Source organism: Excalfactoria chinensis, chromosome Z (assembly GCF_039878825.1).
Source record: "Excalfactoria chinensis isolate bCotChi1 chromosome Z, bCotChi1.hap2, whole genome shotgun sequence".
NCBI classification, from domain to species: domain Eukaryota; kingdom Metazoa; phylum Chordata; class Aves; order Galliformes; family Phasianidae; genus Excalfactoria; species Excalfactoria chinensis.
Genome location: NC_092857.1, coordinates 1,860,947 through 1,879,692, shown reverse-complemented (window position 1 = coordinate 1,879,692; position 18,746 = coordinate 1,860,947). Strand labels below are relative to the sequence as shown.

At 45.4% G+C, this 18,746-nt stretch overlaps 1 protein-coding gene across 1 annotated transcript in view; it reads right to left on the bottom strand.

Moving 5' to 3' along the window:
* The window catches only part of LOXHD1 (lipoxygenase homology PLAT domains 1), a 133,283-nt gene that overhangs the window by 94,363 nt on the left and 20,174 nt on the right, over positions 1–18,746 (bottom strand). Inside the window, exons 4-5 of the mRNA XM_072359178.1 lie at positions 17,847–17,927; positions 16,863–17,047 (exon numbers count right to left, since the gene is read on the bottom strand). Coding sequence (XP_072215279.1) covers positions 16,863–17,047; positions 17,847–17,927 — 266 coding nt within the window. The remainder of the gene's footprint in view (positions 1–16,862; positions 17,048–17,846; positions 17,928–18,746) is intronic.

Sequence of the window (18,746 nt, the reverse complement as noted above, 5' to 3'; positions counted from 1 at the left end):
TTCCCAGCGCAGAGATTGCACTCACGCCAGTCCCCATCCCTGCTCCATTCAGCTCCATGTGCGGGACCAGTTTTAGTTCCTTCATCAGCAGAACACAAGCAGGATTGTGCTGAGCCATGCTGAATTTTTGCCACCACTCTCTCCATCTCTCAGCAATTCAAGGCTCAGCAACAGCAGAGAGCAGCACTTTATCCTGCTCGGGGGTCCTTCTGTGCTTCGTGCATCAGCACATCTTGCAGAATTGCATGGTGGAGGTACAGATTTAAATGGGAAGGGATGCTCTATCTCACAGAGACAGGAAGGATTCAGTGGCTGGCAGTATGCAGAAAAAGGGCTCTCGTTGCAGCCTGGCAGAGCTCTGGCTGAAGTCAAGCACCCTTCATTTCAAGCATAGGTGGATGTCGCTCCCTACTCTGCCAGCCCTTCATCATGAATTATTTAAAACAGTAACATCATCTTTTCAGAAATACCTACTTGGCTTTTTTTAATCTCAATGCATAGCTCTGAGTTCATCCGCAAAACGGAGATCAAGATGTTGCCTGGATATATATATATATACATATATATATATATATATTCTGAATGCTTCTCCTAGCACTGGGAACATGCAAAATGCTGATGTATGGCTGCTGAAGCTGAGACTCCATCTAGCAGTGCATGCTCGCTGCAGCACAGCACAGAGAAGGAGCTTTCCTGGAACAAAATTAGCAGCTTTAGAGATACGAACTGCAAGGTGCCAAGAGGAAAAAAAAGCAAACATTTAGAAGCAAGACCAGCAGATACGTTCTGCTGCCTCTTCCCACTGCAACACATAATTGTGATGTCCTGTATGGCTACAGCACATGCCTTATCTCTGCTGTGGGGTCTCTGCCCAGCTAAGTCCTGCTCCCCTGACATCCCCCATCCAACAAGCAGGCACAGAGTGTTTGGAAGAGTTTCCAGGCTGCCATCTCTGGGAAGCAATGGGGTGTCACTGATATGACTTCGACACATTAATTTAGCAGAGGTGTGATAGTCAAGCAGCTTGTCTGTTACTAATCAACTCAGACACAGCTTTCAGCAGCTAAGGGGGAGATGAATGCTGCACTGTGGGCTGCATCTGGGCTCTTTCCAGTCAGAACTATGGGGTTTAATTTTTGTGAAGAAGAGTGGAGCTGTGTCATACCCCTAGCAGTGCTCCTACGGGAGGAAGGGCATGGAGCTGCAGCCCATCTGATGTACCCAGGCTGGTCCCACTGCCCCCTCCATCCCAAGGATGCAGCACTGCACCCAGAATCTTCTTATCCTGCCCTGTCACTTCCAAGTGCTGTCACTCATTCTCTTCCCTACCTGTGAATGGACAGAGGGGGTTGGAACTAGGTGGCCTTTAAGGTCCCTTCCATCATAAGCCATTCTATGAGACATCTCAGCCCAAACCCTTCCAAGTGCAAGCTGCAGCTGACTGTTCAGCCATGAGGTATTCAGCTGTTATGTTGTTTATTTAGCAATAGAGTATCATAGCCACAGAAAGCACCATAGGACGCAGTTGCCTAAGGAAATCTTGTGGCTAAAATTGCCAGGGGCACTAGACAGGGCACTGATGCATAAGCTGATGAATTTGTAGCAGCAGGAGAATCAGATTTAGGCAGAGAAACAAACCAGACAGCGCTTCATTACCTGGAGTTATCACCTCCTGCAGGGCACAGGAGACTCTCTGCTATTTGTTCCTGCCTCCCTTCCCTGTTCGTGACCCATCACGGAGCAGGTGAGCATCCAACAACCAAGAAATGTTACAGCCCTCAGATGTAAGACACACAGGGTCAAAAGCAGCAAACTAAGTCATGGGCAATGATGGATTCTTCTCATAAGGCAACTTCTAGCAATTATCCTTCTGTTTTCACAGCACTCCCCAGGGTGGCAGTGTTTAAGTTCCACCCTGTACTGTGCAGCACTGAGCACGTCGATTTCAGAGGGAACAGGTAGGGAAGAGGCAACACTGCTGTCCCTGGCTTGCTTCTACCGAAGAGATGTATTAGTGGATAGCACAAAAAGCAAAAAGAACTGCTGCTAGAGGGCATGCAGTTTCAACTTGAGCCTGCCACAATCTTTTTGCACGAGCCCAGGAAAGAGGTTGAACATCCCATATGCCTCAGTTCTTCGCTGTCAGCTCAAGTCAGTCGCTCCAGCCCACACGAACGGTCTGACAAAACCACTTCTTGGTGGAAAGCACTGACTTGTCAAAGTGGGAGCTCCTTTGTACCGCTGCTGATAGCGTGTTCCTGGGTGACAACCTTGGAAGGTCAGGCTGTGGTGCTCAGCCTGTGGCCTCCCAGCCTGCTTTGTTCAGAGCAAGAGTTTGGTTTTCTTTCTCTTCTGATGTGGGAGAGAGCCCACCTGCACCGGGCCAAAACCACCTCTTCTTGTTGTCATGGTTTTGTGCTGTCAATATTCTACATCATGACATCATGTGCGGTATGAACTGTTTTGGTGGTATAAGAAAGTGTAACAGAAGGTATGTGGAAGTGTAACAGAGGGTATGTGGAAGTGTAACAGAGGGTATGTGGAAGTGTAACAGAGGGTATGTGGAAGTGTAACAGAGGGTATGTGGAAGTGTAACAAAGGGTATGTGGAAGTGTAACAAAGGGTATGTGGAAGTGTAACAGAGGGTATGTGGAAGTGTAACAGAGGGTATGTGGAAGTGTAACAGAGGGTATGTGGAAGTGTAACAGAGGGTATGTGGAAGTGTAACAGAGGGTATGCGGAAGTGTGGAAGGTTCATGCTCCAGATCTGTGGAATGGCAGCATCCCGAGTACTCAGCCCTTGGAGGAAACTACATATCCCAGGGGACAACGCGGCCAGAGATGAATCACCAGAGGAGGAGGACACACATATAATCTCGCTCCCAGGCTGGAACGTCCCTCTTTTCGCCCTGTCTTTCGCTTTGGAGTGCTCCATCCCTGCCGTCTCGCTCTATCAGCAACGTTCCAGCCTGTCGCCTAGAGATTGCAGTAGGCCCCCGGTTCTTCGGGACTCTTTTTCTCTCTTTCTTTTTCTCTGCCTTGTTTGATATAGTAGTTGTAGTTATATTGTATCATATTGTGTCTCGTATTTAGTAAAATAATTTCTTTCCTTAGATTGCTGCCGTTGTTTTTATTCATTTCTCCCCTTCTAGGGGCAGCAGCCTCTATCACGGATAAATCTAGATAACCCGATTACATTATCTTGGTGGAGAATGCGGGCAATCTGATTCGATTAGATCTGCTGCTTTTTTAGCTTCCAGAACAACTCTCTTTTTGCTCTCTAAAAGCTTTGTTACAGGAGTGTTATTTTTTCATAGCTGCTCACCGAGAGCGTGACCTTGAAATTCCAGACGAACTGTCAACAGTCTGAGCTAGCTGCTCACTCTGAGCATTACTATCTTGCTTTTGTAAAGAAAACAAAGAGATTTCTTGCTCTCTCAGAGCACAGCTAGTTAGCTCTGACTTTCACAGGGCCTGCTAGCTACTATCAGCTATGAACCCACTCTTCATTCCAGTCGCTCTGTTTAGGGGATTGAAAGCAATCATGATCCTCTCAACATATTGTCCATACGTGCTTTCTTTTTGCGGAATTCTGTATCTATATAACCTAATAAGAACCGTGATGGAGACACCTGCCTGGTACTTATATGCAGTGTGGTATAATTTAATTGTCGGCACATACATTCCAGATGGAATAGCTAATTTAACAGACACCACGATGTTCAATCCAGTGTACAGGCTGTACTCTCAGATTGTCGTACGCTTTTCAACAGCCGAGGTAATATTAATTCTTGGTCTCATACTCATGTTCATGTTATCAATATCAGTGAATGTATATGTATTCCTATACATTCGTTCTATGCAGAAGTCTCCTCCAAAACCAGAGAATGCTGACTGGCAGGGAATATGGAAAGGTTTAGGAAAGATCTTAGAAGCGTGGGGACCCGCAGTGTCGTGGGATTTCACTATTGAACACCTGAGGGACCCTGAGAAATTAAGTGAGTACTTGGGTCAGAAATCTAAGGAGGTAAACATTATTTGGGGTTTGGCTTACGCATACCGTGCTCTGTATAATACTATTCTGGAGAGAGAGAGTTTCCGATCTGAGATTCAGACCAACAAAGATAATATCCAGGTCGACTCTAATCAGTCACGGGAGGCATCAGTAGCAATATCAGTTGCCCCTGTGGAAGGCAAGAAATGGAGACGGGTGTCCACGCGTCTAGAACGAAGAGAAGGAGGAGCAGAAGAAGAGGAAGCAGAAGAAGGTACCTCGTCTGGATCGGCACCGAGAAAGGCAAAAAGAAAGACTAAGAGGCGTGAAGAAGAGGCTGATGAGGAGGAAATTGTTTATCGTCGACCTCTAAAGCTGACTGAGATCCAAGGCTCAAGAAAGGAGTTCATACGGCGTCAAAACGAAGGTATCCTTGCCTGGTTGCTTCGCTGCTGGGACAACGGGGCCCACAGCCTGTCACTAGATGGTAATGAGGCACGCCAGCTAGGAAACATTTCCGGAGACACTGCTATCGACAGAGAGATTAGCAGATGTTCAGATGAAGATGCCACCCTCTGGGAGCGACTCTTAGCAGCTGTGAAAGTAAGGCACCCCTACAAGGCAGCTTTGAAGCTTAACGTTATTAAATGGGATACAATCCAAAGTGGTATCCAGTACCTGAGGGAAATGGCCATGGTGGAACTGTTGTACAACCCTGCGAATTTAAACGAACGTGATCCTGAGAATGTGAAGACCGATCCTGACATATGGCAGAAACTTACAAGTACAGCACCAGAGAAATACGCGTCATCACTGGCAACAACGTGTAAAGAATATGTGGACCACAACAGAAGGCCCGAAGTTAGTGAACTGATTAGGACACTTCAATACTTCGAACATCAGTTGTCCCCACTGTACACCGCCACTATTTCTGCCATCTCACAAGTAAAAGACCGGCTGGATGAGATGCACGAGAAACTATTTCCATTGACCAATCATGACAAACCCATACAGGTATCAGCAGTGTCCAATGAAGATCAGAACGATCAAGGAAGTCTACTAAAGGAACTGATCAAACTAATTAAAGGTGATGAACACTACTCCTCACCTGTAAGATCAGAAGTCTCGGCAATTAGACGCACACGCTTCCCAGCTCGAGCAAGGAATAACAGTACAATTCCACCACGTGTTTCCATGTGGCGCTACCTACGTGACTGTGGAGAGGACATGAGGAAGTGGCATAACCAGCCTACTTCTGTACTGCGAGCACGGGTGAGAGAACTACAGAATAGACCAACCACCAGTAGAGCTGCTCCGGTTATCACAGGTAACCAATAGAGGGGCCCTACCCTCAGTCAGGGGAGGGACAGGGATAATAGAATTTATTGGACTGTGTGGATTCGATGGCCTGACACATCGGAACCACAGGAATATAAGGCACTGGTGGATACTGGCGCACAGTGCACTCTAATGCCCTCCAGTCATGAAGGGACAGAACCAATCCATATTTCTGGAGTGACTGGGGGCTCTCAAGAGTTGACTGTGTTAGAAGCCGAAATAAGTCTCACTGGTAAAGACTGGCAGAAACATCCTATTGTGACTGGTCCAGGGGCTCCATGTATACTGGGTATTGATTACCTCAAAAGGGGGCATTTCAAGGATCCTAAGGGCTATCGATGGGCCTTTGGAATAGCTGCTGTAGATACAGACAATATTAAGCAGCTGTCTGTTTTGCCTGGCCTGTCAGAGGACCCGTCTGTTGTGGGGCTGCTACGAGTGAAAGAACAGCAAGTACCAATTGCTATAAAGACAGTACATAGACGGCAGTACCGCACTAACAGGGATTCCTTGCTCCCCATTCACGATTTGATTCGTCAGCTGGAGAATCAGGGAGTGATCAGTAGAACTCATTCCCCTTTTAACAGCCCCATATGGCCAGTGCGTAAAGCCAGTGGAGAATGGAGGCTAACTGTAGACTACCGTGGCCTGAATGAGGTAACACCTCCACTGAGTGCTGCTGTGCCAGACATGTTGGAACTCCAATACGAGCTGGAGTCAAAAGCAGCCAAATGGTATGCCACCATTGACATTGCTAATGCCTTCTTCTCCATTCCTTTGGCTGCAGAATGTAGGCCACAGTTTGCCTTCACCTGGAGGGGTATTCAGTATACTTGGAACCGTTTGCCCCAGGGGTGGAAACACAGTCCAACCATTTGCCATGGACTGGTCCAAACTGTGCTGGAACAAGGTGGTGCTCCCGAACACCTGCAGTATATTGATGACATTATTGTGTGGGGCAATACAGCAGAGGAAGTTTTCACAAAAGGAAAGCAAATAATTCACATTCTTCTACAAGCCGGCTTTGCTATTAAGCGAAGCAAAGTAAAAGGGCCTGCCCAGGAAATTCAGTTCCTAGGTATCAAGTGGCAGGATGGACGTCGTCACATCCCAGCAGATGTGATCGACAAAATCACTGCCATGTCTCCACCAACTAACAAGAAAGAGACACAGTCTTTCCTGGGTGTGGTGGGCTTTTGGAGGATGCACGTTCCAAACTACAGCCTCATTGTAAGCCCCCTTTATCACGTAACGCGGAAAAAGAACAATTTCACATGGGGCCCTGAACAACAGCAGGCTTTTGAGCAGATAAAACAAGAGATAGCCCGTGCCGTGGCCTTGGGGCCAGTACGGACGGGACAGGATGTAAAGAACATCCTCTACACTGCTGCTGGAGAGAAAGGTCCCACTTGGAGTTTGTGGCAAAGAGCCTCAGGAGAGACCCGAGGCCGACCCCTGGGATTTTGGAGTCGAGCGTATAAGGGGTCTGAAGAGTGCTACACTCCAACTGAGAAGGAGATCTTAGCCGCATATGAGGGGGTTCGGGCTGCTTCCGAAGTAGTTGGAACTGAAACACAACTCCTCCTGGCACCTCGACTGCCAGTGCTGAACTGGATGTTCAAAGGGGAGGTTCCTTCCACCCATCATGCTACCGATGTCACCTGGAGCAAGTGGATTACCTTGATTACACATCGAGCAAGAATGGGGAACCTCAATCGTCCAGGAATTTTAGAGGTAATCATGGACTGGCCTGAAGGTAAAAGGTTTGGAACATCACCAGCAGAAGAGGTGTCACGCGCCAAAGAGGCCCCACCATACAATGAACTTCCGGAAAACGAAAAGAATTTTGCCCTGTTCACTGATGGATCGTGCCGCCTTGTTGGGAAACATCGCAGATGGAAGGCTGCTGTGTGGAGCCCTACACGACAAGTTGCAGAGGCCACAGAAGGAAGAGGAGAATCGAGCCAATTCGCAGAGGTAAAGGCTGTCCAGCTGGCCCTAGACATTGCTGAGCGGGAGAGATGGCCAGTGCTTTACCTCTATACTGACTCATGGATGGTGGCCAATGCCTTATGGGGATGGCTGCAGCAATGGGAACGAAACAACTGGCAGCGGAAGGGTAAACCTGTTTGGGCCGCTGAACTATGGAAGGACATCGCTGCCCGAACAAAGAATATGGCCCTAAAGGTGCGTCATGTAGATGCCCACGTGCCCAAGAGTCGAGCAACAGAGGAACAACAAAATAACCACCAAGTAGATCAAGCAGCCAGAATTGAGGTGGCTCAAATTGACTTGGACTGGCAGAATAAGGGCGAACTATTTCTAGCTCGATGGGCCCATGAGACCTCGGGCCATCAAGGAAGAGACGCAACATATAAGTGGGCCAGAGACCGAGGGGTGGACTTAACTATGGACACTATTGCGCAAATTATTCATGATTGTGAAACGTGTGCTATAATTAAACAAGCCAAGAGGATGAAACCTCTCTGGGAGGAAGGGCGATGGCAGAAGTATAAATATGGGGAGGCGTGGCAGGTTGATTATATCACCTTGCCACGATCTCGCAGTGGTAAATGCTATGTGCTTACCATGGTAGAGGCAACCACTGGGTGGCTTGAAACATATCCAGTACCCCATGCCACCGCTCGAAACACCATATTGGGTCTTGAGAAACAAGTCCTGTGGCGGCATGGCACCCCAGAAAGAATTGAATCTGATAATGGGACACATTTCAAAAATTCACTTATAAATACTTGGGCTAAAGAGCACGGCATTGAATGGATTTATCATATTCCCTACCATGCACCAGCCTCTGGTAAAATTGAACGATATAATGGGTTATTAAAAACGATGTTGAAAGCAATGGGTGGTGGAACATTTAAGCACTGGGAGAAGCACCTGGCAGAAGCCACTTGGTTGGTCAATACTAGAGGATCTGTCAATCGCGATGGTCCTAGCCGATCTAGTCCCCTACACACCATAGAAGGAGATAAAGTCCCTGTTGTGCATGTGAAGAGCATGTTGGGAAAAGCTGTTTGGGTCCTTCCAGCCTCTGGAAATGGCAAACCTGTCCGTGGAACTGTTTTTGCCCAGGGACCTGGGTGCACCTGGTGGGTGATGCAGAAGGATGGGGATGTTCAGTGTGTACCACAGGGCAAATTGATGCTGGGGGAGTGCAGTCAGTAATTCCATGTATCTGTGTAACCATGATGTAATAATGTAGAATAAGGGGTGGAATGTCATGGTTTTGTGCTGTCAATATTCTACATCATGACATCATGTGCGGTATGAACTGTTTTGGTGGTATAAGAAAGTGTAACAGAAGGTATGTGGAAGTGTAACAGAGGGTATGTGGAAGTGTAACAGAGGGTATGTGGAAGTGTAACAGAGGGTATGTGGAAGTGTAACAAAGGGTATGTGGAAGTGTAACAAAGGGTATGTGGAAGTGTAACAGAGGGTATGTGGAAGTGTAACAGAGGGTATGTGGAAGTGTAACAGAGGGTATGTGGAAGTGTAACAGAGGGTATGCGGAAGTGTGGAAGGTTCATGCTCCAGATCTGTGGAATGGCAGCATCCCGAGTACTCAGCCCTTGGAGGAAACTACATATCCCAGGGGACAACGCGGCCAGAGATGAATCACCAGAGGAGGAGGACACACATATAATCTCGCTCCCAGGCTGGAACGTCCCTTTTTTCGCCCTGTCTTTCGCTTTGGAGCGCTCCATCCCTGCCGTCTCGCTCTATCAGCAACGTTCCAGCCTGTCGCCTAGAGATTGCAGTAGGCCCCCGGTTCTTCGGGACTCTTTTTCTCTCTTTCTTTTTCTCTGCCTTGTTTGATATAGTAGTTGTAGTTATATTGTATCATATTGTGTCTCGTATTTAGTAAAATAATTTCTTTCCTTAGATTGCTGCCGTTGTTTTTATTCATTTCTCCCCTTCTAGGGGCAGCAGCCTCTATCACGGATAAATCTAGATAACCCGATTACACTTGTAGACTACCTTTGAGTGGAGCTGCCTTTTAGCATTACATATCCTACAGTGCTGTCTCCATATGAACACCGCAGACAAGAAAATACACTCAGCCTCAGCCTTTACCGCTCTACAACATAAATAGTGTCCCAAGAAATAATGGCACAGAACAAAGCACTGTGAGAACCTAAAGCTGCCCCTGAGATGCAGGGTGCAGAGATGCTCACCAAACATTACCTGTCCCACATCGTGTCCCACTGTTACACAGAATGACCACACATAGGTAAGGATGATTTTTTTCCCCCCTAGTCCAGCAGTTCAGTGGTGGTGAGCAGCTTCTTCAGCTGTAAACTCAGACTACATGCATGGTTTGAAGTGCATGCTTTTGGGCGTTTGCACTGCTTTTGGCCATCAGCACCCAACCAGCTGGGTGTCAGCAGGGAGGAATGCTGAGGAGCCTTTAAGGACATCAATAGAGGCAGCAGGGATGCTGAGAGGTTGGTGTGACCCTGGGTCAGCGTTCTGATAGTCTCAGAAGAGCTTTCTAAAACAACACTCTTTAGAAGCAGAGATTATTGCTGCTACTCGAGGAGGAATAGCACAAGGGAAAGGAAATGAGCATTTGCTCTGCTGAATATTCCATTATCCCCATTCACTGCCTGGTGCACCTCCTGTAAGGAACGCCACAATTCTTCTCCCATCCAGCCCACAGATCACAAAGTTCAGTCCCGTTTTGTGCAGCTCTAATATGAAATCAAAGCACGCATCAGTACAGTTAATGTATTAGGATTCAGCCCCGATCATCCTCCTGCAAAGCCTCTGAGAAGCAATCTACCACATGCAGGAGGCTTCTCTTGTAGGATATGCTAAACTGATGTTCCTACTGTGGCTTCAAAGTGATGATGGCATTTTGAAGTGAGCTTTAAATGACCTCGCTCCAGAGACAACAGCGGTTTAGTTGCAGAGTCATGGAGCTCAGCAAAGGGCAGCTCACCTTGTGACAGCAGCCTGGAGGACTTTGCTTGTCTAATTCACCAAGATTTCCCATTATTTTCCATTATCTCAGCCTCAGTGCGGAGCCCATTAAAAAAAACCCACAGTCATTTCACTATAGAAACTTCTACTTACTTCCATCCTTCCCCTGCTCTGCCATATTCAGATTTATGGAAATCACCGAAAAGAACCATTTGTTTTATATGTTTTTGCTCAATATGGAGAGTGAAATAATTTTACAGGACTGCTTAAAATCTTATTATCCTCATTGCACTTCCCCTGTTTGGTATAACTTCTATTTTTAAAGACAGTGATTCTATTCCACAATGTTTAGTATTGTAATTACAATACATCGTCACAATCTGTGCTGCGCTGCTTTGTGTTGGCTACATATAAATCTACATACAAGCCACACAAAGTGATCTCTCATTCCTCTCCAAACTTCTTCTCCCCTGAAGCATGAGATCCTTTACATAAACTGCAAATCCCTATTTGCATCCTATTTCCAAGCTCCGTGCACCTTGTCTTCCTGACAGTTTATCAGTCACCAGCGTTTCTTTTCATTTCCAACGTTTTGATTTCTCATTAATCCTCATCCAGTTTTAGAGATAAAAAACAACACGGAAAATAGACATTACAAATGAAGAGGTCACAGATGATTTGTGCTGGGTGTGGTGACTTAAGGGTATAAAAAGGGCAAAGTCTGTAGGGAGAGTAAAATCCATATTAGACTAACTGGTTTATTTTGGGGATGGTAGGGGGAAGTAGATAATAAGATATCCCAGTGATATCAATTGGGAAGTAAAAGATATGATTCCCTCTACAAATGTTGTTGATTGAATATCTCAGCATGCAGCAAGAGCTGATCCTTAGTACAGTGCATATGTGCCATTACTCCAAAGTAAACAATTCATATTTATTTCATAAATACATTTAGCTGCATTTCTGTGTTCTGATTACACAGTTCCAGTTCTCAGAGCAAATAAAGATGAGTTTTGATGAGCTGGTAACACTTATTAATATTTCACTTTCCCTTTCCCCACTCTCAGAAATAATCCTTTCTCTTTCCTGCTTATGAATGTTTCTGAAATCTGAGAGCTTATTTTCAGCCCTGACCAAGAGGAAATAATAGGAGGAGGACAATTCTCACTCTCTAGGTATGGTGCTTTATGAAATGAGGACCCATAGGACACTACCTAAAGCAGCCTCCCATCCCAAACCCTGCTTCGTATCAGAACTTCTGGCTGTAGTACATCACTGAGAAATACTGGCCACAGCTTTAGTCCTGATTCAGCCCAGCCCTCGGTCACATGTGTATCCCATCAGGACAGGATGGATTTAGCTGCTGACTTGAAGTGCATCAATACCCACTGCCCAAATGTTTCCTCATCTGCATCCAGCTCAGGCCCTCATGAGTCTTCAGGACAGTATTAGTTGTGGAGTTTGGGGAGGTGGAGGTTGATGATCCTTGAGGCCCCTTCCAACCCAAGCCACTCTATGATTCTGTGGCAGTCAGCGTTAGAAGTCTGGACAATGAACTGTGGATTCTTAACATAAACCTCCTTTGCAGAAGGAAAAATAAATAAATAAAACAGCTTATATTACTGGCCCGAATATATGAGTCTTAGGTCCTAGTGGATCTAAAAGCCTTGGAGAAAATACCTAGGTCACGTTAGACCTACACGTGTTCACGGAAGAGCTTTTGAAAGCGCACCAGGCAGAGAAGTCCAGCATAGGCTTCTGCTTTGTGTCCACCCTTATTTATTCTTCTTTAAAGAAACTGCTCTGAGCTTCTCTCTGCCCACTGTCTTCTCCTCTGAGCCACCATGAATACAGCTACCCTTGGGTGATCTCACTGACTCTGCCATAGATGAGTACAGAGCAGGGAAGCAAGGAAACTCATGAAAGACTAGTAGATGGGGGCCAGCCCACAACTTGATCAGCTGAACTTCTCTCATTTGTAAGTATAATAAGCATCGTTCTCATTCTGTTAAGCTGAGACTACCCTTGGCATACACAACACGAGCACGTTTCACCACTAATATGCCGTTACAGGACTCTGTTCCCAGCTGATCAATGTGACCTTGCAGACATTATCCCTTAGGATGTATCTGTGAAGGGTGTCACCTCTGAGGCACCATATAGCAATCATAAATCAGAGCAGAACTGACAGAATCACCAGCCTTGTGGTTCACAGATGGCTCTTGTCTCTTATCATGAGAAAAACTCATGTCTGCCTGCATAAGGCCAAGCCTGATACTTTTAAGAATGGGAAAATCAAATGCAATGCAACCGTGTTGGATGTTCCCATCTCAAGGTTTGGGTGTGCAGTGCGTTTTGACTGCCCTCCTCCTCAGAACTGTGGCACACAGCACCTTGTTTGCAAACACATTCATTAGAACTAGGCAAAAAAAGGTTAAACCTCAGCCAGAAAAAGAAAAAAATTGCTATCACTGTCTAACAGAGCAAGGAATATTATAGTGTGATGTCACTTATGTCACTCTGTCCTGTTGTGAATATACAGCATCAGAATAGTTTGACGTGAACTAACATCTCATGCACATCTACATCCCATCATGGCCAATCTTAAACTGTTTTAGAGTACTGGTGGCCAAACAGCCAGCTGGAAATCAGTTCTTCACTCTGAGCCTCATCTACAACAGCCAGGTTTGTTAGGCTTGACCAAAATTTGTCAGGTCAGCACAAATAACAATGGCTCAGAAATCTGGATTAATTTTCAGGTATTTGTGATCTTCTGTATGGCTTTAAGGACCAAGTGAGTAGAAGTTCCCTTTGCAAATGATGGTTTCTGCATTCTCTTGATGAAAGAATGTGGCGTGAGTGACTCATACCTGGTCTGCTTGTAAAAGAGAACAGAGTGGGAAGAGGCTCTGAAATATCATTTGCTTTTGCACCTCCATTGGGTCAGTAGTTCTTACTATTGCAGCTACAAGCTATGATTAATGCTCTCTTCCCCCACCAATTGAGCAGGACATCAGACACCCTCAGAGTGAGCCAGAAACCACAACACTCAGATAAAAACCATCACCTGTAATCAGTTTTCCGCCAGTCCCCTTGCATTAATACTCAGCCACAGCCATACAAACTTGAGGTTTGAAACCTGAGGTTTCATAAAGCCAAGTGAAGCAGCATGAGGCCGAACAATAGCCCTTCCTTGTAATTAATACCTGTAATGTAAATTAATCCAGGCTGCCAGTAGCAGCTGCTGGGTAAATAAGAATCTGTGACACCATCATTGTCAGGGGACCGTGGGTATACGATGCCATGGATGTGAATACAGGGAACAGAGGGCCATTCAGGCAGGAGCACTTAAAATGTAACGTGTTCTCCTTCAGAAATGCATGGCATTCAATGGAGAACTTGACAGGAGTCATTTTACCCAGTTCAGCAAATACAATCACTCAGCTGTCTGTAGTCATCGAGTCTTTCTGCCTTCCACTGTAACTCTCTTTGGATTTTGAAAAGAACTCCACGTTACCTTTTTGTCCAATTTTTTTTTTTCAATTATACGTTGACAGTTTGGGGGGAACGTTTTTATTTTTTGCCTTTTTAATAATTCTTACTATTATTTGAATTAACCTTCTCAATTTTCACAGCACTACAGGGGTTCTCTGGTTGGTCTGTGCTCCTCTACAGCAGAGTCTGAGCCTCTTGTTGACGTGCAGGGCTTGGCCCAAGCACCAGCAGTCCCCTTCAGATATGAACCCTCTACAGAGCAAAACAAAAACTCAGTAGAACATATCACTACAGTTTTCTCCAGTCCACAACCCACACAAATCAAAGAAAGCTTACACATCCCAGCAATGACCTCTGGCTCAAGGAAGGAAGGTAAAATCCTCATTACAAAGATGTGAAAGCTCTCCAGGAGAAGATCAAAAGCTGAAGATGTTGTAAGAGAGGGGACGCAGGGAAAACTTGTTTGGTTACCTCCAAAATATTCCAAACTGAAGAAATAAGGGAAATAGGAGTGAAGAGACGTGGCCAGAAAGTTAAAGAGCACAGCAGTGAGCACTGCTAATATAGCACAGGCTTAAGAGGGAGCAATCAGTCCTCCTCTACAAGAACATAAAATCACCAAACCACGTAATTATTCATTTGTCTAGTAGCCTAGAAAATATGAATACTCAAAGAAAAAAAATCCAACCATTCAATTCATTTGAAAGAAAAAAAATAAATAAGTAAAAACCAACAAAACAAAACTACTAACAAATTTAGGGCAAATCGCTTGTACGTACGGAGAAAATCACACTCCAACCTCATTTCAGACATTTTCAGCTTCAGAAGGAGCCAAACGAATTCAAATGAATTTACACTCGCAGCTGACGGTTCACCTCAGCAGCCTGGGAATGTTTATCTTTCATTAATTATGGTTCAAGGGGAGCTGCAACCTGAGATAGCAGAGCTATCCCTCTCTGCTTACAGACCCAGACCTGCCGCCTGGATGGCATCCAGCCCTTCACCCGCGCCCCTGGCCTCAGCCCAGCTCCCTGTGTTTGCATGGCAGCTGCAGAGCTCCTAGGCTGCAGCTCTCAAAAGTGGCATTCTCTGACAGAGGTGACAAGAACAGATGTATTTCTGACAAATGCCTGCTTGAGTCTCTTCTTTCATACCCTTAAGGCAAGGGGCAATCTTATTCATAGTTTCCTGGACATCCTGGACCAAGCATGCAGTTAGCAGCTGATCCATAACCCAAAACCACTCCGCCAGAAGAGCGTGTGTGTTTGGGAACGGCTTTTCAGCTGCTGAGCCACAAAGTTGTTCCAGCAACTTTATGGAAGCCGCACTGATTTCTACCAGCTGAGCTTTTACCCCACAAATCTGTTCCTGTCGAGAGACAGGTGTTGAGCAGGATGGAGGAAATCACATGCATTTATTTGAATCAGCCCTCACAGGCAGGAGCAGTAATAAATTCAGAGATTGTTGTGTCATTTAGAGATCTATTAAGTCTGAGTAGTTGACTTCCTCCTCGAGGGAACTTCTCTTTAATTGTGTGTTGCTTTTGATCATCCATTACCTTCTTCGGGCTCCTTTATCTCCACCCAGTGTACCCTGAGCTCTTCACTCACTGAGTGGTTAAAAGAGCAATGAAACACTTCAGCATGCCCAGCCCCACAGTCACTGGGTGAGTTTTTGGCAGGACATCTCCAGACATTATCTCATTCCCCTGTGGCATCCACCCTGGAGAGGTCTGCATCTTCAAAATGCTACCACATACATTTCTTGTCAATATGTCTTATTTCTGTATGCTAACTCACATGAAGCCTTTTGTGCTTACATTTCAACACTGAAGCTGATTTGGAGGAACACAGCTTAGCAGAAGTAAATCATTTAATAATTAGGGACAAACTGTGACATGGTGTATTGTTTCACTGTTAACTTCAATAGGATATCAATAAAATAACAATATTTTTCCTTATTAGAGCAGCTATACATTCTCAGAGTGATGTATTAGGACAAGAAATAGTCTGTTTTTACCTTCCCTTCACCCTATCCCCCCCCCAAAAAAAACATAAAGCAAAGTGGTAAAGTGGTCCATTGACAAAGCTAGCATAAGAATCATAGAATCAGAATGGCTTGGGTTCAAGATCCACCCCCCTCTCCACAGGCAGGGCCACCAACCTCCACACTTGATACTAGACCAGGTTGGCAGCCCTATTACTAACTCTCAAAAAAATGTGATACTAACAAAAGTCCAAGTTCCCCCTCGTTTTCACCAGTCTACACCCCTCTGTTCCCCCAGGCCTGTGGCTAATTGGTGGGGTTAATTCATTTTCTATGTCCAAAATTAAGCTCCCAGAAAGACGCAGTTTGCTGGTGAGGTCAGTGGGGAAATACAACTTGGTTGCCTCATTAACACGTGAAGATAAACTGCTGACATCCCACCTGAGGCTGATTTGCTGGCTGCACTTCCACATCTCGATCACCTTCCCACTCATGTTACATGCACTGCGCAGCACCACATGGCCTACACGCTGATATCAATTTAGGAGCACTTGTCTGGTTTTCAAGCTGCCCTGGCTTTGTTTCAACATCATTAGCTTAAAATCACTCTGAAAAACAGGCATGAGTTCAATATGGATATCATACATGTTTGGCAAACTGGTGTAGAATTGCAACGAGAGTGTTGGCTTGTTTATTTTTGGTGGGTCATCACCAGAGCATGGAAACACTGCACCTCAACAGCAGGATTGTAACCACCCTGCTTCTTCTGATAAGACACACCTGTACCTGTTCTACCTTCCACCCACCCACCTGCACACACTGAGTCCAACTTAAAGCACGCATCACGGATCCTTATGCACTCAACTAACAATAGGTGCTTCTCCAAACAGTGATGTATCCCACTCTGAGATATCAAATGTAACACTGGAGGAAGAAATTGCGCTCTGGAGGCATCTTCCTATTATTTCCCTCTCCAGTGACTAAAGAAAAATGTAAATTATCTTTAAATACAAGATTACTTCTTATATGGCTGAAGTAATCTGAAAGCAACACCGTTCCTTTCCAACAAGGCACCAGAAAAACATCTTTTCTGAAAAACACTTACTTTTGGGCACATCCATAGGATTCAGGCTGCCAATGAGGTCCCTCACATACAGCCCATCCCCATCCTCCTTGCTCAGCCAGTTGTTGCAAGGGAAGTAAAACCGGAGGTGAGGTCTGTTCATGTCAGTCACAATGACACGATCCAGGAACCAGCCTGCATTCAGTCCGGTGTTATCGTGCTCAATCCTAGAGGAAGAATAATCTGTGTGAGGGCCTGGATTTGGTATTTCCCTTAAGACTGGGCACTAGAACTATAGTTTTTTGTAATATTTTATATTAGGCAAGGCTAAGGTAACCATACGCAAAATGCCTTCTTATGCCTTCTTATGCTATCCAAAGTGCTCTGTGAAACTTACGGGCCTTTACAGATTATTTCTCAAATAACAGCCTTTTACATATACGCAAGCACAGACGTCATATATGCACAGGTAAACCATTACTGGCAAGCAGATGCACCTGTAGACACAGCTGCATGTTTATTTAGTATATGCAATCATTCACCTTCTCCTGCATGCCACAAACATGAGACTCTCCAACTTGTTCTGCCTGCCTTCTGATCTCTCCTCTCCCAATCTTGCCAACTTTCTTTGTACTTTTTACTAATGAACTTTTATTTTCATATAGGTCTCTCAGATGGTGGTTAAACAAAACCATTCTCACTTACATTACAGAAAGGAGAAACAAACCCAGTCTAACTGCATCGGTATGTAAAAACCGTCCCAGATGTTTTCATCTGTGGTTGATATGACAGGGATACGGTTCTTGGTGGGGATTATGGATAGTTAATAAGCAATAACTTAGGTGTTTTCACACTTCAGTTCAAATTTCAGGCAGTAGACAAGATTTTACCACCCCTTAACTTCAACTTGATGGGAACATCTTAAGAAATAATGAATTAAACATGGCAACACCAAAGTCCATACAGCCCATCATTTGATTAGAGCATTGCAGAGCAGGTCTTGCAGTGGAAATATCATGCAGTTACCTTATTTTCTTTATTTGCCCAACGTTGTTGGTTTTCACTCGGAACACGTCTGTTTTGCTCCTTTCAAAGGCAGTGCTGCTCCTGTAATACAGACACACCAAAAGCTATGGCAGGAGTACAATAACCTTGTCAGCCAGCCCGCAGTGTCATATCAGGATGAAGAAGTGTCATTTCTAGCACTGGGTAGACCTACGTTCCAGTGTCCTCTTTGCTGTGATAAGCTCCAGCTATCTCTAAAAGCTGACATTTAACAGAACTTTTCCTTCTTGAATGCTAAGCACCTTCTCAGCAGCTGAGACCAAAGCTTTGGAGGAAATGCAGTGCTGGTCCAAGTAGGTGCAGGCTTTTGATGACTGTCCATATTGCCTCCAAGAGTCATATGTGGCAGTCATTCCCAAAATCATTAGCTAAATCCCTTGTACGGGTAAGTGCTGGGGAGAGCTGTAAGACTTTCCTGTTGGCAAGTGGCTGTCAGAGGTGCCTGCAAATAATCTTTGGTGAAAATATTTCATGCAAAAAGTCATTTCAAGAGCTCAAATTATTTTTGGCAGCACCTCACCTGTTACCAACCCACCCATTAGTGGGCAGCAGGAAAAAAAAACAAGGGGATGTTTCCAGCTGCTGCCCTTGAGGGTGACACAGAGTTCTCGCTGATCTTGGAGTGGCTGACCTGGAGATCCATCTCACCCTTACTGAGCAGCCCTTGATGGCTAAACCAAGATGGATGACCTTGGTGAATCTAAAGCCACACACACCTATGTTTGTCGTTTCATAGACCCTCAGTACATTTCTCCTCTCTGCTTCCTACCCCCAGAGCTGTACTTTCCTGCTAACTGAGGGCCAGGCACTGAACAGACCTGCTCTGGTGATGGAGCAAAGGCACCGCACAGCCCAACCTAC